At 42.6% G+C, this 27117-nt stretch overlaps 2 protein-coding genes across 6 annotated transcripts; one reads left to right on the top strand and one right to left on the bottom strand.

The window, feature by feature from the left end:
* Positions 1-1801: 1801 nt before the first annotated feature.
* rfx1b (regulatory factor X, 1b (influences HLA class II expression)) lies at positions 1802-18612 on the bottom strand. Of its 5 annotated transcripts, none has more exons than XM_080445925.1 (18): positions 18479-18612; positions 16055-16447; positions 12873-12967; positions 11666-11758; positions 10896-10972; positions 10116-10365; positions 8405-8586; positions 7746-7865; positions 7002-7123; positions 6009-6127; positions 5478-5581; positions 5190-5341; positions 4908-5005; positions 4472-4621; positions 4072-4283; positions 3599-3752; positions 3462-3507; positions 1802-2960 (listed from the first exon to the last, which is right to left on the bottom strand). In XM_080445925.1, exons 2-18 carry the CDS (start codon positions 16374-16376, stop codon positions 2791-2793), a joined length of 2466 nt encoding a protein of 821 aa, XP_080302051.1. In that variant the 5' UTR covers positions 16377-16447; positions 18479-18612; the 3' UTR covers positions 1802-2790. The 5 variants fall into 5 exon arrangements, with proteins under 5 accessions (XP_080302051.1, XP_080302050.1, XP_080302053.1 ...); XM_080445924.1 differs by having other exon boundaries at positions 16055-16399; positions 18479-18611; XM_080445927.1 differs by having other exon boundaries at positions 1802-2957; positions 16055-16399; positions 18479-18611.
* Positions 18613-24944: 6332 nt separating this feature from the next.
* rln3b (relaxin 3b) lies at positions 24945-25966 on the top strand (the record flags this gene model as incomplete). Its single annotated transcript, XM_080442465.1, has 2 exons — positions 24945-25104; positions 25704-25966. 2 exons carry the CDS (start codon positions 24945-24947, stop codon positions 25964-25966), a joined length of 423 nt encoding a protein of 140 aa, XP_080298591.1.
* Between the last annotated feature and the right edge of the window lie 1151 nt (positions 25967-27117).

The following is a 27117-nucleotide window of genomic DNA, read 5'->3' as shown; positions in this document are numbered from 1 at the left end:
ATGTCACTTAAAGCTATTTCAGCTGATGCCAACCGCAGCTGGTACCCATCGTAAGTGCTTCTGATTGCTTAGTGTGAGCTTCAACCATGTCCCTGTAGCCCAATCACCAGTCCGCCCGTTCCCCTCCAGTGTGGGTATGTGCATGAAAGAATACATAGATGGACAATGAACGAGTTGGCGAGGACAAACCATCGCCACTCAGAAGTTGCAATCTACGGTGAACAGATGTTTTGACACCACACTTAAGGTATTTTCAATTTTATTATTTCACCTACATATCTTAGAATACAGACATTAGGCTAGACATCACTTACAAAGGCACAGGTAATGCGTTAGTTGGCCAAATTGAAAACAAAAAACATAGCCGTCAGTTCATTTTGTTGATAAAGGATTTGTTAGCAACAACTGAAAGCCACTGGGTAGCTATCGGCTCAGACAATACCCTTTGATAAGTATTATATACTGCACATCAGGCAAATCCTGTTCATGTGCATAGTCGTGGCTCTCGCTGTAATCATAAATGAGGTTTTTAGAGCTATAGAGCAGTGGTTCTCAACCTTCTCTGCAGCTGTCAACCAAGAGCTGGACTGAACAAATGATTTTTTATACATAAATTTGTGCAGTTATACTTGTTTGAGCGTGTCTTCTATGTATTTCACTGTGTGCAACTCTGGTTATTGAAAAGATAATTTCATCGAGAGCGTGTGTGTGTGTGTGTGTGTGTGTGTGTGTGTGTGTGTGTGTGTGTGTGTGTGTGTGTGTGTGTGTGTGTGTGTGTGTGTGTGTGTGTGTGTGTGTGTGTGTGTGTGTGTGTGTGTGTGTGTGTGTGTGTGTGTGTGTGTGTGTGTACATGCACGTTTTATTATATGAAGGTGCGGTCTGGTGCCTCAGAGATTCTGCTGGTCCTGGACTGCTCTGGACTGGTTCAGTCCAGTCCTTTACAAGGTATTGGAAAAGAATTATCCATTGCTACCCACATCATCACGCTGTATGGTCATGGGATATTTTTGATAAAATAAAATGTTGAAATAGTTTGGCCGTTTCTGGTTTACTTTTTCTGAACTGTGTATGGACTGACATGACCATTTTGGCATATTGTGAACAGAGTATCTATGATGTAAGCATTTGTGGCCAATGGCAAGAATGCAACACCCTTATAAAAGGTTCTTCATGGTAGTTTTATGTAATACTGTCAAAATTAGATACTAAATCTTTTCATGTAGACCTCTGTTGCATAAATTCCTATTTGTTGAAAGCCATATGCATCAAATAATCTAGGATAAAGTTAAAATATGCATATATATATATATATGTATAGGGTTTATTTCACTTTGTTTTAGCTCAGTTTAAATCACCCAGACATCAAAACTTCACACTTGCTGATTGAGACAAAGGGAAAAATCAAACATTGGTTGACTGTGGGATGAACCTGAAATACAGACCTAAGGCCATCTTCTTCATGCACATGATGAATTGTACAATTAAAAAAATATATAGCTACTGGATAATACATAAAATGTCACTTAAAGCTATTTCAGCTGATGCCAACCGCAGCTGGTACCCATCGTAAGTGCTTCTGATTGCTTAGTGTGAGCTTCAACCATGTCCCTGTAGCCCAATCACCAGTCCGCCCGTTCCCCTCCAGTGTGGGTATGTGCATGAAAGAATACATAGATGGACAATGAACGAGTTGGCGAGGACAAACCATCGCCACTCAGAAGTTGCAATCTACGGTGAACAGATGTTTTGACACCACACTTAAGGTATTTTCAATTTTATTATTTCACCTACATATCTTAGAATACAGACATTAGGCTAGACATCACTTACAAAGGCACAGGTAATGCGTTAGTTGGCCAAATTGAAAACAAAAAACATAGCCGTCAGTTCATTTTGTTGATAAAGGATCTGTTAGCAACAACTGAAAGCCACTGGGTAGCTATCGGCTCAGACAATACCCTTTGATAAGTATTATATACTGCACATCAGGCAAATCCTGTTCATGTGCATAGTCGTGGCTCTCGCTGTAATCATAAATGAGGTTTTTAGAGCTATAGAGCAGTGGTTCTCAACCTTCTCTAGATCAGGGCCCACTTGAGTCTTGAAAGCGTTCGCAGCCCATCTGACCACCTAACACGGCAGCCACGCTTATTTTCAGAGCATGTTCATTTTAATGATCAATCAATTGATTGCGTTCCGGCTTGGATGTCAATTATTTGGGGGCCCACTTGCAATACCCTCACGGCCCACCAGTGGTCCCTGGTCTACAGGTTGAGAACCACTGCTGTAGAGGACACTGTGGCATTAATAAACTTCTTGTCCCTCCATGACAGTCAGGTCAGTGGTTAAGGCGTGGACAGGAAGGAATCGTGAGTATACAGGTTGGTTTGCTGACCGCTCCTCTCTATACTGGGTTTTAAATAAAGAACGGACCACTTTTGAGATCCCAAGAGTGAAAGACAGGGAAGGCACAGGAATATGACATGGCTTGGCAAGGTTTAGTTGGAGAGATAATGGCAACACAAATATATATATAATATATATTATAAAGAAACATGATTCTGCACTTGTCCTCTCCCAATTTCTCTCTCACACACACAAACATACAGGCACAAATACAATTCTGATCACTTAAAAGTTATACATACACACTCTTTACATTAACCAACATACACTATTGGTAAGAGGGTAAAAGTGGAGGGTGGTAGCTGAAAGAGCAGGACAAGTATGGATGACATGTGATGCTAAACTAAGCAAACAATGTCAAAGTAATTATGACTGGGGTGTGTGTCAGTCAGAGTGTGCAGAGGTAAACAGAGCCTGCACGTCTGTCCTGGACAGCTTGGCGGGAGGTTCCATTGACCCGCCCTCTCCCTCCATCATGCTGGCAGGGTGACACTGCAGGGACATGTCCATGCCTTCATCCTCACTCTCCTCCATCTCCTCTTCCTCTTCTTCTTCTGGCACAGAAAGAATGATGTCAGGTGACTTGAGGAAAAAAGCAACACACTCTTTGCCGTGCTATTACAAAATGGCCGACTTAAAGCCGCACTATGTAACTTTCCTGTTCTATCCTGGATTTGAACCTGGGTCTCCTGCGCAAGTGCTGACATTTTTACCACTGAGCTAATAGAGCCTAACTGCAGGACCTGGGGAAACATTTTATTTTGACCCTCAGGTCAGAATTCCTGTCAAACAAGAGACAGGATTGTGTCAAAGGTAGTATCCAACCTAGACACAGGATCTAAAAATGTCTCAAAAGAAGTGCAGGTAGACCAAATACAACCACAATGTGGGGGTATAGACGAGAGATAAAGATGTAATGTCGAAGTCAGTTATTCCCATGATAACGGTATGATCACGTGAAAAGTAACTGTATAGGAGGACAGGAAACAATGCAAGAGCTGAGAAGGAGAAGCAAACGTTAAAACAAAGCACAGCTTTTAACTATGGTGAGTTACCTTTCTCCAGATCGAGAGAGTTCCGACCCTTGGCGGTAGCCGCAAACTGAAACACAGATTGGGAGAGGATCGGGAATAAGAATATATAGCTTCACTACAGCCTGCTGTGTGTCTGTGTATGTGTGTACACAAGCTACCTCTCCCATAACAGCGATGGGTGTCTCTCCTTTGGCCTGGGCCACTCGGTGCTCTATCAGGTAGTACATGTATTCGTCGTACAGCAGACGGATGAGGTGGAAGGAGCCGAAGCTGGCTGCGCTGCGCAGGGTCAGGTCCCTGATCACCATAGAGCTACAGAGAGGACACAGAGAACCATCACTGAACCCAGAGGATTAGAACATGCTGATTGGGGTGATTTTTGGGGAGAATTTGTGGCCCTTCAATCAGGTGGCGGATTCATGCAATTTACAATTTACAAGGTACAAGCTAAACCAAACATTTTGTTTCTTATTTATTCACACCACACACACACCCCTCCAGCATTTACTGCAATATTTATTGTTCATTTAATGTCTCCTATACAGTATTTTTATTAAAAAAAGAGGAGGGACCAAGAGGTCCCCATATCCCATAACCCCTCTCGTGCCTTGCCTGCTGCTGCCCCTCTCACCTATAGAAGGACCAGTTGAGCAGGAAGTTCTTGGCGACTTTGGGCAAGGCAGCAGGGTTGTGCTCATAAGGCTTCAGGGCCTGGGAGACCACGGCGTCCAGCCAGGCGGCCCACTGCTCCAGGGAGCTCTGCTGCTGCAGTGTCGCCTTGAAGTCCTGCTCCAGTTGCTGGACCACGCGGTCCTCGCACCGACACACCCACGATGCCTGCTCCTGGAGGAGTGTATGATGGAGTGAAAGGAGAGAGAAGGAAACAGTGTCAGCCCAATTCCCCCGTTCTCGCCACCACTGAGTCACATGGCCCCTCACATCTTCGTACCAACAGGAAAGGCTTTAAAAGACATGAGAGAGAGAGAGAGACTGAGATGAACAAAAAGATCAACAGAAACACTCCCTCATACCTGAACGTTGGTGAAGTCCACCCTGTTGAGGTCGCAGAGCATCTGGCTGATCTGCGTGGAGTTCTGGAGGACAGCGCGGGCTGCCTGCGCCAGGTGGTTCAGACTGGTGTAGCGCCGAAGCGTCTGGGAGAAGGACGACACACACACCACCTGGACGTGGATGAAGAGAGAGAAGGGGGGGAAGACGCGAGAGACGAAGGCGGTGAATAAGACAGCCAAAGCCCTTTTATGATGTAATTCAGCAGGCCAAGATAACACATTGACAATCTCTCATACTGACATGAGAAGACAAAATGGATGCAAAATAATTACCTACCCTCCCTCTATAATCTTCATTTACCATTGACAATTGGCATTCTTTTCTCTACCAAGTGGTGTGCAGCAAGAATTCACTTGAATCTTACTTTAACCCCTACCATATGTTTGTAATGCACACCTTTATGCGGACCATCTCCTCTGGGATGTTCATCATGGCTCCGGTCAGCCAGGTCTCCAGACTCTTGGCAAAGTTACGGATGGCCTGAGTTAAGGCACCTGAGACATTGGGTGCAGTGGAGAGAGAAAGAGAGAGAGAGATTTTGAGTGATGACAAAACAGAAGCACTAGTTACAGAAAGTACAGTATACACCTTCAGTGCTTTTTGTGTAAAAACCTGTGTTGCTACACTTATCTCATCAGCACCCAGAATAACGTAGTAGGGATAAAATAAATAACTTACTGGGGATAGGTCTGAGTACATCAGGGATGAGGATCTCCACCAGCGTTTGGTAAAGGATGTTGTCACACTCTTTGGTCCAGTGCAGCACCGGCTCAAACTTACACAGCACTACAAGGCACGACCTGGGCAAGCGCTTCTCTGACTCATTGTGCCTGGAGGGAGTACATCATGTTATATAATGTTACTCTCGAATCTTGTATTTCTTTTGAGTTATTGTTACACACTGTGTGTGTGTGTGTGTGTGTGTGTGTGTGTGTGTGTGTGTGTGTGTGTGTGTGTGTTACTCACAGGTTGAGTGATTGTGTGTCGTTGCCCTGGCTGAACCTCCAGAAGGATTTCCACAGCGTCTCCACTAGAGTGAACTGCAGGTTGACGATCACATCCAGAATAGCCTACAGGTTAAAACACACACACACACAAAATGACATGACTCTCAACATAGCACCACACTCCGTCACAGATGCAACACACAGTTGAGTGACGACTTTACCCTGATATAATATAATAATATATCCCTAAAAGAATATAACATTAGGATAAAGTTTAGGACAAAAATATGTTAATCCATTAAAGGGGTGCAACAGTTAATCAAACTAATGTATTTCATCGATTATAAAGAAGAATCTTCAAAAACAGTTTAAATATCTTTTGTTTTTTTTGTGACACCTTAAAAAAAATAAGGCTAAGTGGTTAATCAGACAAATTGATTTGTTTATATATATACAGTATATAAAGAATTATCACCAAAAAAGCGCTTCTCTATTATTCTATTAATTTAAAAAGTTACCCAAAATAATGGATCGTTTCAGCGCTTCCTACCTCACAGTGTTCTCTGTACAGAGTCTGGAATGCCTTAAGGTGTTCCACAAGGATGCCGTCGGGGAGACTGACCCCCTGAAGATCGATCTGCACAAAGTCTGGCAGCGGCCGGGACGCCTCTATACATGAAACGTCAGAGACACACACAGACAGCCAGACAAATGTAAAAAGAGACAGACTGGACATTAAGCAGTGTTTCCCACACTTAGGCTTTATTTGGGCCAGGTACCAAAAACAATTCCATGACAGAAAACAAACCATCCGCTATCAATGAACTGCTAGCAGAGAACCAGTGTTCACTCTAGTCTTTTCTCCTTCTCTGCTCATTGCGTCATTATTCTTCTAAGTTTGAGATGTCACTGCTAATCTTGACCGCACACTAGGTCGGCCCTATAACCCCTAATTGGCCACAAGAAGTTTCACAACCTGTGGGAAACACTGTGGCGTGGGAAACACTTCTCAAAAGTGGAAAGTGTGCTCCCGAATCACATTAAAAGCAGATAATCAAATACTAGCCACAAAGATTTTAAAGGTTAAAGCTGCAATCCATAACCTTTATGCCCTTCCCAAGATTCTAACCTGGCTCTCCTGCGTGAGACCAAACACCGCTCATCCAAGAGGCAATCCCTGATTGGCCTTGGGAGTCATGCGTGTATGAGCTTCAGGCAATACTACTTGTCAACCAGTAGGTGTCCTACCCAACACCAGGGTCAAAATTCCGGTGAGCTTCAGATGAGTGTCAGGTCAACCCCAGCACCACAATAAAATGAATGGTATGGGTCAGGTCAGGGTCAAGTTTTCTTTTATACAAGTTGTATTTTATTAACGTATGTTTTATCCATTACAATAAGTTCTGGAATGCAGCTTTAAGATGTCCCTGTAATGGAAACTAAATTCAATTGTACCAGAGTGAGTACCAGAATAGTAACTAGTGATAGCACTATGAATCTGAGCAAAAAGCTGTGAAAAGAGGATTCTCTGTGTGTTCCTCACCCAGAAACTGTTGATACTGTTGCACCTGGCCAGAGATGTCAATAAGCCCCGCCCCCTGCTGCTGACCCAGGCCTCCTGATGTCCCATTGGTCAATCCATCTACCTTCTGCGCCGGCTTTAACCTATTGGATAGCACAGACAGAATTAAGACAGGGAGAAATAGAAGAAAAGTATGCCTGCATTCTTACTTACTCTGTTTTATCCACTTTAATTCTGGCATCCTAATTTTGGGCATATCATTATAGGCGAGAATACAAATTTAACAAATTTAGAAAATGTCTAAATAATCTAAAATTTAATTAAATTTAAAGTGGTAATCAGAACGTATGCTGTGGACTAGGGAGAAACAGACAGAGGGAGGGGTACATAGGCAGACCACCTGTGTCTCTGGGTGAACCATGGAGAGACAGACAGTGTTAATTTTGTCGACTAAGACTAAGACTAAAAGACTAAAAGACTAAGGTTTTTAATATTTAGTCGACTAGACTAGACTAAGACTAAACAATTTTCAGAAGACTAAAATAGGACTAAAACTAAATGGTGTGTTATTCAAAAGACTAAGACTAAGACTAAATCAGAATATGCTGCAGTGTAATTTTTTTTGACTAAGACTAAGAGACTTAAGGTTTTGATATTTAGTCGACTAGACTAGACTAAAACTAAATGGTGTGTTATTCAAAAGACTAAACCAAAATTTGCTGTCAAAATTAACACTGCAGACAGAGGGGTACACAGGCAGACTACCTGTGTCTCTGGGTGAAGGGCTGCTGCCTCAAGGCCAGGTGCTGCTGTTCATTCATCAGTTGGAGCAGAGGAGAGTTTGACTTGATCCTCAGACCATAGTAGTGGTACTTTGAGTTGCCTCTGGAACACACACACACACACACACACACACACACACACACACACACACACACACACACACACACACACACACACACACACACACACACACACACACACACACACACACACACACACACACACACACACACACACACACACACACACACACACAAGATGTTTTCCATTTATGTCCCAATTTAGTTGTTATCAGCGTGATATAACTATGAGAGTGTTGACTCCCATTGTAAGAATGGAATGCGGAAGTTCTCTTTCTATCTCAATGAGGAAGTTCCAATGTTTGAAACTACAGGAGGCAACATCCCGCTTTGCGGCGAGATCAAAGCGCGACGCTTTGATCTCTATATCGCTGCCACTCATTTGAGTGGGGCAGCCTTTTACAGAACACATTTTGTGAAATTGGAACAGAACTTGAAATGAAAAGAAAAAGACCTATTCACAGAGACACTACTCCCATCTGCATGGGGCTTTAGACAAATGAATGTAACAGTATTATCATGAATGGATGGATGCATATGTACACAGGTCTAGGAGTGTACCTGTTCCCCAGCCTCCTTGTGCGCAGCCCCATGAAGACAGATCTGATGAGCTTGCCAAAGGTGGCAGCGTTCACAGGCTCCAGCTTGTGCTCCTGGCAGTGCATCAGGTAGTGGCAGTACAGGGTGCAGCGGGGCAGACTCACCCCCTCCGCCCCCTCGTAATTGTCACACAGCCACTGTACCTGAAGGAGGGGGGCAGAGGGTTGGAGGCTTTCATACAGAAACACAGTGCTACATCTCTTTCATACAGAAACACAGTGCTACATCTCTTTCATACAGAAACACAGTGCTACATCTCTTTCATACAGAAACACAGTGCTACATCTCTTTCATACAGAAACACAGTGCTACATCTCTTTCATACAGAAACACAGTGCTACATCTCTTCCATAGTGAAACAAAGTTCTTACATCTCTTCCATACAGAAACACAGTGCTACATCTCTTTCATACAGAAACACAGTGCTACATCTCTTTCATACAGAAACACAGTGCTACATCTCTTCCATAGTGAAACAAAGTTCTTACATCTCTTCCATACAGAAACACAGTGCTACATCTCTTCCATACAGAAACACAGTGCTACATCTCTTTCATACAGAAACACAGTGCTACATCTCTTTCATACAGAAACACAGTGCTACATCTCTTTCATACAGAAACACAGTGCTACATTTCTTTCATACAGAAACACAGTGCTACATCTCTTTCATACAGAAACACAGTGCTACATCTCTTTCATACAGAAACACAGTGCTACATCTCTTCCATAGTGAAACAAAGTTCTTACATCTCTTCCATACAGAAACACAGTGCTACATCTCTTTCATACAGAAACACAGTCAGCGCTACATCTCTTCCATACAGAAACACAGTGCTACATCTCTTCCATACAGAAACACAGTCAGCGCTACATCTCTTTCATACAGAAACACAGTGCTACATCTCTTTCATACAGAAACACAGTGCTACATCTCTTCCATACAGAAACACAGTGCTACATCTCTTTCATACAGAAACACAGTGCTACATCTCTTTCATACAGAAACACAGTGCTACATCTCTTCCATACAGAAACACAGTCAGCGCTACATCTCCTCCATACTGAAACAAAGTTCTTCCATCTCTTCCATACAGAAACACAGTGCTACATCTCTTCCATACAGAAGCGTATCTCTACATCTCTTTCAGAAGTGACAGCAGACATACTGTACGTCTGTCTTTCTCACAGTGGAGGAAGAAGTACTCCAATGTTTTAAAAGTAGTAAGTAAAAGTAGCAATACCACAAGTATAGGAATAACTCTCTTACAAGTAAAAGGCCTTTATACAAAAGTATTGGGGACAAAATATACTTAAAGTGCCAAAGTAAAAGTACTCATTATTAAACATTTCACGATTTATTTTTCAAAAATAAAAATAAAGCATATCTACAAGCTCACAACGCGTCGCAATGAGATGCGTTATGAGCTTGTCGATCGGCTATTTTCGAATAGCCGAAGTAATTAGTAACTTAAGTTTTGATTTTTTTTTTTTAAGTACAACATTTGCCTGTAGTGGAGTAAAAGTGTAAATTATCGAAAAATGGAAATACTCAAGTAAAGTAAAAGTATCAAACAAATTGTACGCACAGTACTTTAGTAAATATACTTTTGTACTAATGTTTCTTTCCACCACTGCTTTCCCAACATCACCTCTGATCTGGTTAACTCACAGTGGCAGGCGGAGCGCGAGAGTTGGGGCTGGAGAAGCTCTGTCGTCCTTCTGCCGCGGCCCCCAGCACGTAGCCTCCCTGGATGACGTACCCTCCTGACGCCACAGACACTGCGGCGGGCTGCGGGGTCACCGACGCGGTGATGACCTCGGAATCTGTGGTGGGTGTGGCTTCATAGTAGGCGGAGGTGGAAGAGGGAGGAGTCTGGGAGTAGAGGGGAGACTCAGAGTACGGGTAGCTGCTGGAGCGACTGGAGACGCGCACACAGGCACACGCACACGCACGCACACACACACACACACACACACACACACAGCTTAGACGAGGGTTCCTGTAGGGTCCCCAAATTATTTTGTGGGGTCCCCAGATGATTAGCTTAATGTGCAACATTGTTTTCTCAATCAACAGTAAACAAACCAAGTGTATACGGGGTATCTGCACATTTCTAAAGTTAAAATGTATGACTTTTGAGACCTTTATAATGCCAAATTGGCCAAATTGTCAAATATTACGTAAGAAAGAGGCAAACACTGTGAAAATAGCCAATCTACAAGCTCACCATGCTGTGAGCTTGTAGTTCGGCTATTTTCACAATATTTATCTGTGGAACCGAGTCAAAGTAAATGTAATGCCTACAATACCAAGTGCCTGTCAGGGTTGGGGGTCCCAAGTTCAAATATGATTATTTTGGGGGGTCGCGGCCTGAAAGGTTTGGGAACCCTTGGCTTAGACAGTGAGGTGTAACCGGGCTATGTGTGTGTGTGGTTGTTTTCTACTCACATGGTGGACGTGGTGGTGAAGTTGGGGTCTCCGGTTCCATCCACATACTGCACCTGGCCAGTGTACACATGCTCCACCTGGACAACAGGAAGAGAACTAAGAGACCGATTTCACCAACATGAAGCAAACTAAGTCACCTTCATGGATGGAACTGACACAAAGTCAATCTCATATTGTTAGCTTATTTAAAGCCGAGTTTAGAGGAAATTAGGAGCAAACAACAAAGCCATCTGCCATTAGAGAGAAATGAATGCTGTCTGTGTGTCACAAAACACTAAAACAAATGTCATAAACCATGTCCATGTCCGTGCTTTTCTAAATATTTCAGGAATAGTCCATCAACGAAAATGTCATAATGTCATACCACTTGGGTCATGTAGTGGAGAATATATCTTCGACTAATCTCTCAATTCAAAGGAGAAAAATAAAAAAGTATTTTCTTTTTTTTGCACATGGGTTCCCAGATTGATCTTCGACTAACTCTCCATCCTGAGCCACCACATACCAGAGTCACTGTAGGGTCTAAGGATAACACTGTATTTGACACCTGCTTCAACAGGACAGCACCTCACTGTTAAGCCTGAATTATACTTGCATGCTGGTGTCGCGCATCAAACATAGCCGATCTACAAGCACACAACGCGGCTCTCTCCACGACACACTGCATCAATCAGGCATCATGATTTTCTACCATGTCTACTCACTTAAATGAACAGATTTGTTTCACCCACTCCAATAAACAGTGTGTGTGCGTGTGCGTGTGTCCTTACCTCCTGGTTGACATGAACAGGTTGAAGGTTGCTGATCTGACTTGTCAGGCTCCGCTTGATTGTGTGAGATACTGCCTGCAACACTGACCTCTGCTGGTCAAAATGTAATTTGGTGTTAGATAAGATCAGAATCAGCTTTATTGTCACATCACAGGTTTACAGAAGTAAAAAAGTGGGTGAAATTCGTTTTTGTGCATAGTTCCCATCGTATCGTTATTTCCATAGAAAAAAGGGGGCAAGGGGGAAAGGACATCAAACAAGAGAACAAAAAACCAAGTTATCTACATATTTACACATGGTACCTGAGATAAGATATAAAGGTGCGTGAGCATAGCAGCAGATGTATACTGTGCATGATATACTTATGGACGTTAGTTAGCAAGAAAAACACACAAAAAAAGTGCATTGTACGTAGATGTGTTTCCACTGGAATACCAGTACATTGCTGGGTAGAACATTGTGAGCATTTTTGTCAGGCCAAGACCTAATCTGTGATTTGTGAAACTGTGTGAAAGGAGCCTCTCTGTTCTGTTTCCTAAACAGGAATGAAAATGTGTCCAGGAAAAGAGCTAAGAACCTGAGAAACGATTTTTGGGGTGGGAACACCACAGGATTAGGCTCAATATTTTCTTCAGATTCCCCATCTTGGCTCATGACAGCAAGTCAGCAACGACAACCACGGATGTAAATAGCGAACGTAACGTCACATCGTGACATAAAACTGGGTATTAATAGCGGTCTCTCATTGTCTTAATATTAATAATAAATCAAATAGACCCGGACCGCTGGCCTAGCGTTCCGGGCACTTAGGCTTCGGTGTAGCCTGGCAGTGCATTGTGGGTTCGAGTCCCGTTCCAGAAGAAATTTTATGCATGTCTCTCCACATCTCTCTCTCTCCGTTTACTGTCCGTCTCCACTATAAACGGTAAATAAAGACATAAAAAGCCCCCCCCCCCCAAAAAAAGAAAATCAAATAAACTAATCAGGTAAATACGCGCAGTTGTTTTATGACTTTCATTTTCCCATGAGCCTTAAAGACATCTTCAAATGAAATTCCTACGGTCAAATCTAAGACAAATTAAGACCTTAATTTCCCTGTTTTTTATTTCAGACTTTTTAAGGACCCACGGGAACCCTGCAACAGCAACGATATACAGTGTGTGTGTGTGTGTGTGTGTGTGTGTGTGTGTGTGTGTGTGTGTATTACCTGTGGGGGTGTCTGTACCTGCTGGACCACATGCGTAGGAACCCCAGTGGGAGGGCTGGATTCTGATACACTGTCATTGGAGTGGACAGAGCCCTCTGGGAAGAGAGAAAAGAGTGAAGAGAGAAAGAGCACGTTGTCATAAGAATTTAAAAAACATGCTCTATATCCACATAAAACAACCATCCAGCACCGTCACCTCAAACTATTTATACTCACGATATACTGCTCCCAACCCGTAATAACAGCCACTATAGAACATTCTAGAGCTCAGTTTGAACCAAGGAGAGAGGACAGATAGACAAAGCTGGATGGTGTGTTCCATCCTTATATCCTGCAGGCTGGGGAGGAGGCCGTGGACAACTAATCTCCCCAGACGGAGGCTGAAATCCCCCCATCATGTAAACACGCAGATCAGGTGAGAGTGGTAATTTAAAGATAAGGATACGAGGGACGGAGAATGGAGGGCGGAGGGCAGGTGGTAAGAGAGAAATTCAATTTGACTCTTTGTGACACTATTGCCTGGGTCTCCACTCCACGGTGATGCTGTGCGTTTACAGCTAAAACAACCATGCTGATTGTTTTGCAGAACGTTGTGATTCATTGAGGCAGTTTTATTTCATTGCAGTTTCAACATGTTGACATCCTGACCATTTTCTAGTCCTGCAGGTATTCTCAATCAAATCAACTAAAACGTTCCAGTATTACTAATATGCCAGTATTCTATAATGTATATATATCATGAAAATAAAGGTATAAATACATACAATTATATATATATGATGCATTGTTCAGCATGAGTCTGACAAACGTCTCCACTGTCTATAGATCTAGCCAAACCTGACAGGATCATAAGCATATGTGTGATATAACATGGCCAGGACTTAGAATCCAAAATTAAACAATTATGTTTCATTAAATGTAATTAAATTTATCACATTTCAAATGGTTGGAAAATATTTCAAAGCATATCCTTTATAATAGCTTTATTTGAACTATCTTCCTCTATGCTTAGATTAATGCCCAGCACTCAGTTCAGCTCAATAATGGAGAGGAGTCAGCAGGTGTTTACTTGATAGAATTAGCTGGCTCTTTGTGACTCATCTTGGACCTCAACCAGAATGTTAATATGCTCCATCTTGCAAATCTTTATCAGTTCTAGATCAGATTTCATGTGTTTTGTTTTTTTTTGTACTGTTGGTGCTAGCTTAACTTGGGAGACATTAGCGGTGAGGTGTAATTCCTCTCAAGCTTAATTTATACCCGACAAGAACTGATTTTCAAGTTCTAGTCATAATGAGTTGTCAGCTTGACAATCTGTTCTTGTCGGCAAGCGGCACTGTCGTACTAGAGAGCATAAATTAGGCTTTACAATCATGCATTGCTAGGTACCTCAGCACCATTGAAAATGAGGATTCGCCCTCAATTTGTTTTCCAAGGCTTTATACAAATAAATTATGATGAGGTAGTTCCATCAGCCAGGTCGGCTGTACGTGTATAATTTCCCTGTTGCAAAATGTAATAATTCCAGGTTCCTTTTTCTGAGGCTCAACAGAGCTATCATTTGCTGTTACTATACATTATTCGGAATTCAACTATATTCAACATCACAGGTTAACGTCTAGGAAGGCATAGCTCCAAATGTGTCAAACAGGTCTCTGAGCCTCTCTCTCTGGGTGAGAGTGCATCTGCTACTTGACACTAGCAAGGGAAATGATCTACTAATAGACAGTCCAAAAATAAACATACTGCCATACAGACACCAGAGTCAATTTGGCTTTCATTTCAGCCAGTCCAAATTATGTCAATTTACTTGTAAGTGAGATTCATTATCAGTTATTTCCTACTAAGAGTAGAGTCAACTGAATTGACTCAAATACAATGAATGTACAATAATCCTGAAAGCATCACACCACCACCAGCCCTAAATATTGGATCATGTTGCCAGGGTACTTGTCCAAAAGTTCTGATGTACTTGCCAGTTGCCACAGGAGTTGCCCTTATGACGTATGACCTTATGGTACAATAACACATTGTTCATTATACCACCAACTCCATATCACAGCTGTAGCAGGAAAGTCTGGTAGAGTACAAGTGAAGCCTCACTCCCATCAATGCTGAGGACACTGCTCCCATAGTTGGAACTCTGCAGCCTAGCAACCAAATCCATTGGCTTATTTTGTCTTCATAATGTATGCGCCACCTATCCAGATACAAACTAACTCAAAATCACCACCAACGTAGCTATTTTCTCTATCACTGCAACGGTTTAGAATTAAATTAATAGACAAATGCTGTCAAGCCATCCCTGTTGTCTCTGTGCACAATACCGCTGATTATTAAGACATTGTTGACATCTTGACAGCTCTGCTGTTAAAACAGTGTACTACCTAAGTGCTACTAACTGACCATGAATGGGCATAAGAAACAGCTACTAGCTACACTGCGCTGCATATAATTTGCATGTATGATCTACTACAGCAGTGGTTCTCAAAGTGAAGTTTGGGGACCCCAGGGGTCCTTGAGGGGGTTCCATATATTGGAATATGTTTTAAACATTTTAACAATGTATGGGGTTCCCTGGCACAAAATATTTTCAGATGGGGGTCCGTGGCCAATTAAAATACATATCAATTTGGGGGTCCTTGGCATGAAAAAGTTTGAGAACCACTGATCTGTGGCTCAGAGGTACAGGGAACTAGAATGATTTCAGCATAGAACAGATGTGTTTGGGAAGCAGTCCTACGCTCCAACCAGGTCTGCTGGGTAACCCTGGCAACAGATTTCAAGGAAAGAATTGTGTGGTGTATTCAGACTGCATGCCACATCATCTCCTTCTGCTGCTAAAGTCAGCTCTAAAACCAGTGGTTCTCAAAGTGTGGTCCAGGGACCCCCAGCAAGGGGTCCTTGGGAGGTTTCTACGAAGGTTCCCCAGCTAAATGATTGATAGTTAGGAACCAAATGGACACTTATAGGTATGTAAATTTGAGTGTGTAAAAAATGGAACCAAACGGACCAAATCCACTGCTCCAAAAGGCATGTAGCATAAGTGTGTGTGTGTGTGTGTGTGTGTGTGTGTGTGTGTGTGTGTGTGTGTGTGTGTGTGTGTGTGTGTGTGTGTGTGTGTGTGTGTGTGTGTGTGTGTTTGTGTGTGTGTGTGTCTCTACCATTCATCAATATCTCACCTGTAACCGTCACAATGATGTATTGAGGTGAACTGTTCTGACCATTATTCTTCTGGATCTCAGAGGTTAGATATGGCTGAGAGTGAGTGGCGAGAATCACCGCCTTCTGGGTGGGCGTGGCTTGGGCAGGAAGCGCATCCTGGCCCGTCTTTGAGGACGCAGCTGATTGGCTGGCTGACGCTATGGAGCTAGAGGCTGGTGAGATCTCAGACAGGAAGTGTGAAGGCTTAGAGGATGAGGGCGTGGTCGTGGCAGGTGTTGCTATGGCTACTGCGTTGGCCTGCTGAGGCTGAAGGTCCTCTGAGTATCCGGAAGTCGCCATGGCAACCAGCGCTTGAGACTCGACTGGCAGAGAGAGCGAGGAAATATAAGTCAATAAAGAGAGAAAATATCCTGCAGAATAATAAAAGAAACACTTGTTTCATTAAACCTTTAAGACAGGGAATGCATCTGTGTGTCATTTTAAGATTTCTTAGACTATTCAAATATAGCAGATATACAAGCTCATAGTGCGGCACAGAGTGTAGATCTGCTATTTTCTTTTAATCGTGGAAAATGTGTGCAAATCTTTGAATATATATATTTTTTTAAAGCGAACATTTTTAACTCTGTTACAACTTCTGGGTGTGCATGTGTGTGCGTGTATGTGTGTGTGTGTGTGTGTGTGTGTCAAGGATATAAAAGCCAGAGACGGGAAGTAAGTCTTTTGTCTAAAGGCAAAGCATCACACTAAAAACCTTTCCTGTTTGAGGCCACTCTGCTGCCTGTGCAGTCTATTCTGGACACGGACTGAAAACAAAGTGAGTGAGGTGGAACTATTGGATTTAATTTAGGCTATGAGGCTTTAATCCACTCCCGGTCAAATCACGTAAACTTGATTTAGTAAAACTACTAAAGTGAAAATGTCTGCGACAACTAAACAAATTAAAGTGATCCTGAGATTGTGAAAAAGTCCACCGTGTGATGCTACATAATAAAATCCAGTGTTCATTATTAATTTATTCAGTGTACAAATGTATGTGTACACTCTAGGAGTTAAGTTGGGTACACTGAGGATTATACCAGTGGTGGAAAAAGTACTGACATTTTTTACTTAAGTAAATAAGTTTCAATACCACAATCTAGAAATACTCAGTTACAAGTCCGGTATTTAAAATGTATTTGAGTAAAAGTACAAAAGTATTGGCATCAAAATATACTTAAAGTACCAAAAGTAAAAGTACTCATAACACAGAATGTCCCATCTCACAAGTTCAATATGTATCCCCAAGTTTCCTAGGCTGTGTGTGGGCATCACTTCCTGTCGATTTGATCCAATGAGATCCAATGAAATCCAATTAAATCGACAGGAAGTGATGCCCACACACAGCCTAGGAAACTTGTGGATACAAATCTTTTGAAAATAGCAGATCTACAAGCTCACAACAATGTGTCTTATTGGCGAGGCGTTGTGAGCTTGTAGATCGGCTATTTTCAAATAGCCGAAGTATAAGGCTAAAAGTGGTTAATGCATGTTTTGCTATAATAATAATCAAAATCTACAAAGTAACTAAAGTTTTCAAATAATTGTAGTGGAGTAAAAGTACAATATTTGCCTCTGAGATGTAATGGAGTAGAAGTAAAAGCATTGAAAGTTGGAAATACTCCAGTAAAGTAAAAAAATAATACCTCAAAATTGTACTTAAGTACAGTACTTGAGTAAATGTAATTGGTTACTTTACACCACTGGCAGCTGCACTAGCCAATAGTAGCCAGCAGACACGACCAGATCATCAGATGACCTGGCTGGCACACACACACACACACACAGTTTTAACAACACTAGGGCTGGCGTATGTCACACCGAAAAAACGTTTTAAAGATACTACAAAGAAACACTGGCGTTATTAAACTTTAGTGTCCGCGGATGGATCATCGGACAACGGCGTTGGTTGCGTGGGCAGCACTTTGACGTACATTACAGTAGGCTACAGTTCATCATAATCTGCACCTAACGTAGTAACGTTGCTGGACGCTGAGTTGTGAAATCCACACAGCTGCTGGCAGCTGGAAGTTACAAAACCACTTGGTATGTTCGCTGTAAACACGTGACCGAGCGGCCACGTCCCGTTGTTTTGTACAGTGTTTGAAATATACATGATTAAAGAGCTTTTAATTATACTTTAATGCGCTAGAATTAAAAAAAAAGTACAAGAATGATCGTTCCACGACACCCGCCATTTTGTACTGTTATCATCACAGACTTGACATGATCGCCATAACAACCGGCCGCGACAAGCAGCTGGCTGCCACTCTGATCAGCGACCGCCACGCGCTGCCACTTTCCCCGTTTGACGACGGCAAAAAAAAAAAAAAAAAAACCCCACGTACTACATTTCAGAGATATATGAGACGATCACTTTAAAGATGTGTAACTTTTATCACCTCTTGCTTTCCGTCAGCAACGTCCCTTGTTTTTGTCGTTAAAGTTTTCCTTAGTGATTTTAGGCAGGTTGTTGTTGTTGATTCTTGGTTGCTTGGCTCTTGTCGCCAGGACTACCGTGGCTATGGCGCCCGGTCTTCACCGAGGCAACTGTTGCTACCCACCCGACATCGCCCCGCCCTCTTCGTCGTTCTCATTGGATAACCTGGGAGGTTGCTCGCGCTGTCATCAAGATTCCCGATCGATGATTCGTCGTCAATCGTTGTCCCTCATTTTTCACCACCCATTTTCAGTCAAATTTCACTTCTTATTTTACTTTTTTAGACATTAGTTTTCACACTTGACAACAAAAATATTCTAAATGGGTGACGTTTATTTTCTGTTGCAGACATTGTGAATATCAGTACAGTAGCTGACAGGAAATGAACTTGGATCTCTAAGCTGTTCCCTAGCAACGCAATTCCATAGTCTTAACTCTTGAAGGCCAACTGTTGCTCATTCTTCATCTGATGTTTCTACGACTACCAGGCACTACTGTAGCCTAATGTTGTTCACAAGATGGTGCAACACTGGAGTTTTCATAATCAGTATTAATAGTTTGAGCTGAATCTGTCTTGAGAGATCAGGTGGTTGTGGTGTGAATGGGATAGTAGAGGCCCTAGGAGGGGTCCACGCGCACCCTCTTATTTTTTTTTCTAGTTTTGATTTTTGGCATCCATAGGACCTCTAATATAGGGATTTAGATGATCCCAAGAAAAAAAGTGGTCCAAAGTGTGTTTTTTTCAATGTTTTATTACCCCTATGAGACCTGCAGGATTGCTGGCTGAAACGCCGGCGAGACTGTCTTTCGGAGACTGTGGCACGCTCAAATTTAGACGTAGCCCAAAGATAGAGATATCATTTGATTCTAGACAACCTCAGGTTTCCAATGGGACCAACCTTGTCATGCTACCTTGTCGGTAAGGGGGCTAAATACCTAATGATTCAAAGTTAGACAACATTTTGTCGAGGGAAAAACGGCCATCACTATTTTCCAAATGGTCCTCTGAGCTGTCACCTTGATATAAGTGAATTGAAATGGGTTACATGTATACCTACAAGCCTCCCCTGTACATAAATGCCACATTTATGCCAATCTCATGCAGTTTTGGGCAAGAATCATGCAGTTTATTGCATGCAGTACAAATATGTAATTTCCGCCTATTGTGAAAAGGAGACCACTTTACTGTATCTATAGCTGCATGAGACCACTGTACTGTATCTATAGCTGCATGAGACCACTGTACTGTATCTACAGCTGTATGAGACCACTGTACTGTATCTATAGCTGCACGAGACCACTGTACTGTATCTATAGCTGTATGAGACCACTGTACTGTATCTATAGCTGCATGAGACTACTGTATCTATAGCTGTATGAGACCACTGTACTGCACCTATAGCTGTATGAGACCACTGTACTGTATCTATAGCTGTATGAGACCACTGTACTGTATCTATAGCTGCATGCATGAGACCACTGTATCTATAGCTGCATGAGACCACTGTACTGTATCTATAGCTGCATGAGACCACTGTACTGTATCTATAGCTGCATGAGACCACTGTACTGTATCTATAGCTGCATGAGACCACTGTACTGTATCTATAGCTGCATGAGACCACTGTACTGTATCTATAGCTGCATGAGACCACTGTATTGTATCTATAGCTGCATGAGACCACTGTCTGCATCTATATCCCACTATACTGAATCTAAACCGCTGTACTGCATATATAGATTACTGTACTCCATCTATAGACCACATACATTGACCACTGTACTGTATCTATAGACCACTATACTGCATCTCAACTCAACACAACTCAATGGGGGGGGGGGTCCATAGATGCACTACAGTGGTCTCCAGATGTGTCTATAGAAGCACTAGAGGGGTCTACAGGTGCACTAGAGTGGGCTACAGATGCACTAGAGTGGGCTACAGATGCACTAGAGTGGTCTACATGTGCACTAGAGTGGTCTACAGGTGCACTAGAGTGGGCTACAGATGCACTAGAGTGGGCTACAGATGCACTAGAGTGGGCTACAGATGCACTAGAGTGGTCTACATGTGCACTAGAGTGGTCTACAGGTGCAATAGAGTGGTCTACAGGTGCACTAGAGTGGTCTACAGATGCACTACAGTGGTCTACAGATCACGCCAGTGGTCTACAGATGCACTAGAGTGGTCTACAGGTGCACTAGAGTGGTCTACAGGTGCACTAGAGTGGTCTACAGATGCACTACAGTGGTCTACAGATCACGCCAGTGGTCTACAGGTGCACTAGAGTGGTCTACAGATGCACTACAGTGGTCTACAGATGCACTAGAGTGGTCTACAGGTGCACTAGAGTGGGCTACAGATGCACTAGAGTGGTCTACAGGTGCACTAGAGTGGGCTACAGATGCACTAGAGTGGGCTACAGATCACGCCAGTGGTCTACAGATGCACTAGAGTGGTCTACAGGTGCAATAGAGTGGTCTACAGGTGCAATAGAGTGGTCTACAGGTGCAATAAAGTGGTCTACAGGTGCAATGCAGTGGTCTACAGATGCACTAGAGTGGGCTAGGGAGGCACTAGAGTGGTCTACAGATGCACTAGAGTGGTCTACAGGTGCACTAGAGTGGGCTAGAGAGGCACTAGAGTGGGCTAGAGAGGCACTAGAGTGGGCTAGAGAGGCACTAGAGCGGGCTAGAGAGGCACTAGAGTGGTCTACAGATGCACTAGAGTGGTCTACAGGTGCACTAGAGTGGTCTACAGGTGCAGTAGAGTGGTCTACAGATGCACTGCAGTGGTCTACAGATCACGCCAGTGGTCTACAGATGCACTAGAGTGGGCTAGAGAGGCACTAGGAGTGGGCTAGAGAGGCACTAGAGTGGTCTACAGATGCACTAGAGTGGTCTACAGATGCAATAGAGTGGTCTACAGGTGCACTAGAGTGGGCTCGAGAGGCACTAGAGTGGTCTACAGATGCAATAGAGTGGTCTACAGGTGCACTAGAGTGGGCTCGAGAGGCACTAGAGTGATCTACAGATGCAATAGAGTGGTCTACAGGTGCACTAGAGTGGGCTCGAGAGGCACTAGAGTGATCTACAGATGCAATAGAGTGGTCTACAGGTGCACTAGAGTGGGCTAGAGAGGCACTGGAGTGGTCTACAGATGCACTAGAGTGGTCTACAGATGCAATAGAGTGGGCTACAAATGCTCTACAATGGTCTACATACCACGACAGGGGTCTACAGATGCACTAGAGTGGTCTATAGATACATTACAGCATTATATAGATACAGTAGGTAGTCTACAGATGTAGTACAGTGGTCTCATACAGCTATAGATACAGTGCAGTGGTCTATATATACAGTACAGTGGTATATAGATGCAGTACAGTGGTTTATAGATTCAGTACAGTGATCTATAGATGCAGTACAGTGGTCAAGATGCAGTACATGATCTCATGCAGCTATAGATGCAGTGGTCTCATATAGAAAGAGATGAAGTACAGTGGTCTAGATACAGTACAGTGGTCTCATGCATGCAGCTATAGATACAGTACAGTGGTCTCATACAGCTATAGATACAGTACAGTGGTCTCATACAGCTATAGATGCAGTACAGTGGTCTCATACAGCTATAGATGCAGTACAGTGGTCTCATACAGCTATAGATACAGTACAGTGGTCTCATACAGCTATAAATACAGTACAGTGGTCTCATACAGCTATAGATGCAGTACAGTGGTCTCATACAGCTATAGATACAGTACAGTGGTCTCATACAGCTATAAATACAGTACAGTGGTCTCATACAGCTATAGATACAGTACAGTGGTCTCATACAGCTATAGATACAGTACAGTGGTCTCATACAGCTATAGATACAGTAAAGTGGTCTCCTTTTTACAATAGGTGGAAATGACATATTTGTACTGCATGCAATAAACTGCATGATTCTTGCCCAAAACTGCATGAGATTGGCATAAATGTGGCATTTATGTACAGGGGAGGCTTGTAGGTATACATGTAACCCATTTCAATTCACTTATATCAAGGTGACAGCTCAGGGGACCATTTGGAAAACAGTGATGGACGTTTTTCCCTCGACAAAATGTTGTCTAACTTTGCATCCTTAGGTATTTAGCCCCCTTCCCGACAAGGTAGCATGACAAGGTTGGTCCCATTGGAAACCTGAGGTTGTCTAGAATCAAATGGTAACTCTATCTTTGGGCTACGTCTAAATTTGAGCGTGCTACAGTCTCCGAAAGACAGTCTCACTGGCATTTCAGCCAGCAATCCTGCAGGTCTCATAGGGGTAATAAAACATTGAAAAAAACACACTTTGGACCACTTTTTTTCTTGGGATCATCAAAATCCCTATATTAGAGGTCCTATGGATGCCAAAAATCGAAACTAGAAAAAAAAATAAGAGGGTACGCGTGGACCCCTCCTAGGGCCTCTACTAGGAGGGTCATATACTTTTATTGAGAAAGAATGATTTTTTTCCCAATTGGGGGCGGCCATAGCTGAGTGGTTAGTGAGCCCACCTAGGAATCCAGAGACCCTGGTTGCCCCAGGTACGATTCCAGGCCAGGCCAGCAAATGTGTCGATTAAATGAAATTTGTCCCTGAGCAAGACTCTTAACCCCTAATTGCTCACAGGCCGTCATTGGAAACAAGACCGCAAGGACTTTCATGAATGGACCTGTTAAAGGAATTATCCTATCCTATGAGGCCGCACAGCTCTGTCGCCAGTGCTATGGTCGAAGGGGCAATGTCAACATACAGAATGCCACGTCTGCTATCCCAAAGAAATGTTCCCATGATGTTCAGCTATAAAGTCTTCATTTTATCAAGATCCATTACCAATCTGAATACCCATTTTATCAAGAGTTCTTGTTTTTGGAAATTAACGTTGCGATGGGAACGATGTACAAAAACGAATTTCACCCACTTCTTTACCTTGTAAACCTGTGATGTGACAATAAAACTGATTCTGATTCTGATTTCCTGCTGGCAAGTGATTCATCTAAACGGTTTGTACCTTGACAAGTTCTTGGCAGCATAGTCACACCGCAAATCATGGAATCCATGGATCTGTACGCATGTGGGATATGCTGTAGAGTAGGACACACCTAAGAGAAAGTAGAGTTTACTTAATTATAAACCAGTGACTCCACTGACAGCCTAAAATTAGTTAACATATCAAAAACAGGAATTGAAAAAAAAAAACAATGCAGACCCCACACCCCCTGAAAATATTTTGATAAAAATAAAGATTTGTGTTTAAATGTTTTTAAAAATATCCCATATTTAAGATCATTTCATTTTTTTAGCTGATGATGTGGTCTAATCGCTCGTCTATGAAGACAAGTGGGCTTGTTTGCCTAGACCTGGTTGCTTACTTCTCTCGCAAAATCTGGCAACACTGGTTATACAAAGGCGGCTTTCCAGATGCACAAGTTTATTAAAAGCAACCAACGTTTCGACAATGACCTGAAGGAAGACTCCTTCAGGAAGGGTAACCCTTCATCGTCTAAACGTTGGTTTCTTTTAATAAACTTTTGCATCGTGGCTAAGAGCTGTGCGGCCTCATCCTTTGTTACCTGCCGTGGTCAGCACCTCATCAATACAGGTGTGCGCTCCCTCTGTGAGGGTCATATACATTGAAACCAGATTGAAACCCAAATTTGTTTAGTTTTTTTTACTAAATGTTTATTGGAACAAAGGATTTTCAAAAGACAAACACACATACATGGATACAAGACAAGTTTTAACAGAAGTTGGAGACAGATTTCTTCAGATGTTTCCCAATGTTCCAAATCCTATTCAAACACAGTGCAGCTGCAGACACCGCTGGAGCAGTGAAATGGTCATGGAGCCTGCATTGTTCCAGTGTTATTGTTTAGCCTCTGAAATCAAATGATTTTGTGTGTGTGAAGAATGTGACTGAGATATTTACATGTGCGTTTGTGAATGTGTGAATCATCCCAGTTAATCAAGGGGATAGGCCGGCCTTTCCATCCATTGCCAACCAGAGAAGATAGCAAGACAGAGACGGTGGTGACCAAACTGATGTGAAGACAGGCAGCAAAGGTCAGCCAAAGGTTGCAGGTGATTAGATTAGCTGACATCTCTTCCAACCACGTACACATTTTATCATAAATCTTCTCTTTCTCAGGGCATTGTTGCCCCTAAAGGTCTCCTGCCTTATCTCTGGCAATGAATTTACCTCCAGGGATCAATGTTTATCTTAACTTTATCTAATATTAATAGGAGGATGGATGATGTCAGTCTTTGGGATACTAAGGGGCATGATAAAAGGGGGGAGAAACTCACCACACTTGCCAGAGAAGTCACAGAGACTCACACATACACTCAGAACTATTACATTCAAGCTTCCTACTCATCCTTTTCTCATGTGGAAGGCTGCGATGTTAACGTTTGGCCTGTTGGCAACACTTGTAGACAGGACCTCGTCAAATGAAGGCCACCTGCCCAACTATGGAATGAAATTATGTGGAAGGGAGTTCATACGAGCCGTCATCTTCACCTGCGGAGGCTCTCGATGGCGAAGAAATGTAGCCGATTCAGGTGAGAATTTAATTGACATATATGCATCTGCGTGTGTGCATGAGTTTGCCTTTGTGTTTTTCCATAATTTAGTCTGTCGTCTGTCTAGTGTCTACTGCACTGGTTCTAAAAGTGGGGTTCAGTGACCCTCAGGGGTCCTTGAACAAACAAACAGTTTAAAGGAGTAGTTCACCCAAAAAATTACTTATTTTATATCAATTGCACACCCCATGAAGCCTTGAATTCATGGATTTGTTTTTGTTTTTTGTTGCATTCCTAAGCTAATAATTTGATTCCCGTCTCCTACCGACTAATGTATCTGGTAGGAGACACAAAGTAGATTCTTTGTGTCTCCTACCGGAAATACACACGGTCATCAAATTGTTGGCTTAGGAATGCGACAAAAACAAAAATAAATCCATGAATTGAAGGCTTCATGAGGCGTGCAATTGATATAAAATAAGTCATTTTTTGGGTGAACTCCTCCTTTAAGAAACACTTGTCTGGTGAATCAGGCTGCCTGGTTACAAAATCTATAATAGGATTTTCTGTTATACAATGTACTATCTCTTTGGACCGCATAAATGCTAAATCAATGTGTTTCCCCATTTTTGTATAAGGTGTCATTGGGGATGCAACCTTTGACCCATGGAACACAAACTCTGCCCCTGAACTCAACAGTGAGCATCAACCCTCAGAATATCAAGCCTGGAAAAGAGAACCAGTGGATGTGGGGTCCAGTGCCACTGGATTAAGACGCTTTACTCGTTTACCCATCTCTCTAGGGAGATCAGAGAGGGAAGGGCAGGATATAGTGGTGGGACTGTCCAATGCTTGCTGCAAAATGGGTTGCAGCAGGGGTGACATCAGCTCCTTATGTTGAATCAAACTACTATCCTAGTGCAGAACTCTATTCCCTTTCCTCCATCTCTCCCCATCTTAGTAAGAGAGGATGGTCCGTGTTTAATGGTTATGAAGAACTGCTGTGTCAGCTTAATAAAACTGCTTGGAATTGGTAGTATTGTTTGTGTCTTTCTTTGTATAAACATTTATTCTGTGTGTCAAAGATTTTGAAATGTCATGTATTCACACTGAGCATCTCCCGGGATCCAAATTCTGGGGTCATGACTCATGTGTATTTCAGACTCTGTCATGTCTGAAACAATGGTTAAAACCTTAATTTCTCAGAACTTTTGTGGATTTTGCTGGTCTAACTCAATGTAACTTTTTTTAAGGATTTTTTTATGTACCTGTGTGGTGAAGTGAACAGGGACTAAAGACCCATGAGGGAGGAAAAAGGGTACAGGGATTGTTTTGCGTTGTTTTGTGTCAAGTGCTATTGTTCATACAAAGCTAATATTTCCATTACTGTCTCTATGTTGTGTGTGAAATGTCATATTTGTATGGGAAACGGAAAAAAAGGCATATGTAGCCTTTCTATAATTGCCCTATCACCTACGCTGAATAAAGGGAAAAAACAGTTGAAATGAACTTTGAGGTTCATGCCTATGCATTAGCAGGCACAGGCATGTCCGTGCAATACAGAAACAGGACGCAGCATCAGAGAGAGAGGACTCTGATGAATATGTATTGGCATCGAAATGTTAGTCTAGCTTTTTGTACTTAGCACCATTAATAAAAACAAAACAAAAATTACCTTTATTTACCCTGGGAGGTTGGCTGAGCACAATTGCTATTTTTCAGCAACGACCTGCATCACATTCACACAGACACACACGCACACACACACACACACACACACACACACACACACACACACACACACACACACACACACACACACACACACACACACACACACACACACACACACACACATACACGTCTTTCAAACCGTCCTTCTCATACTGGAGCAGATTACCTTCAGTCACTTTACCACTTTGGCACATGGCAGAGGATTTCCCATTCAATTTGTGTAGTGTAGTCTGTGTGAATAGGTTCTGTGGAAAACGTGAACCTGTATTTGTTAATACAAATGTCTCCCATTTACACTTAAAGGTAGTGTAAGTTTTA

The sequence above is a fragment of the Gymnoscopelus braueri genome (assembly GCF_963280865.1).
Source record: "Gymnoscopelus braueri genome assembly, chromosome: 2".
Taxonomy (NCBI): Eukaryota; Metazoa; Chordata; class Actinopteri; order Myctophiformes; family Myctophidae; genus Gymnoscopelus; species Gymnoscopelus braueri.
This window is presented reverse-complemented; position numbering and strand designations above follow the sequence as displayed.

Bases quoted from the DNA above. Each gene is read 5' to 3' on its own strand.
- rfx1b (XM_080445925.1), bottom strand. From the start codon at position 16,376: ATGGCGACTTCCGGATACTCAGAGGACCTTCAGCCTCAGCAGGCCAAC. The intron at 10,973-11,665 runs GTAAGGACACAC...CCTGTTGTCCAG, and splicing joins CTGTTCATGTCAACCAGGAG to GTGGAGCATGTGTACACTGG. The intron at 2,961-3,461 runs GTAACTCACCAT...TTTCTGTGCCAG, and splicing joins CTCTCTCGATCTGGAGAAAG to AAGAAGAAGAGGAAGAGGAG.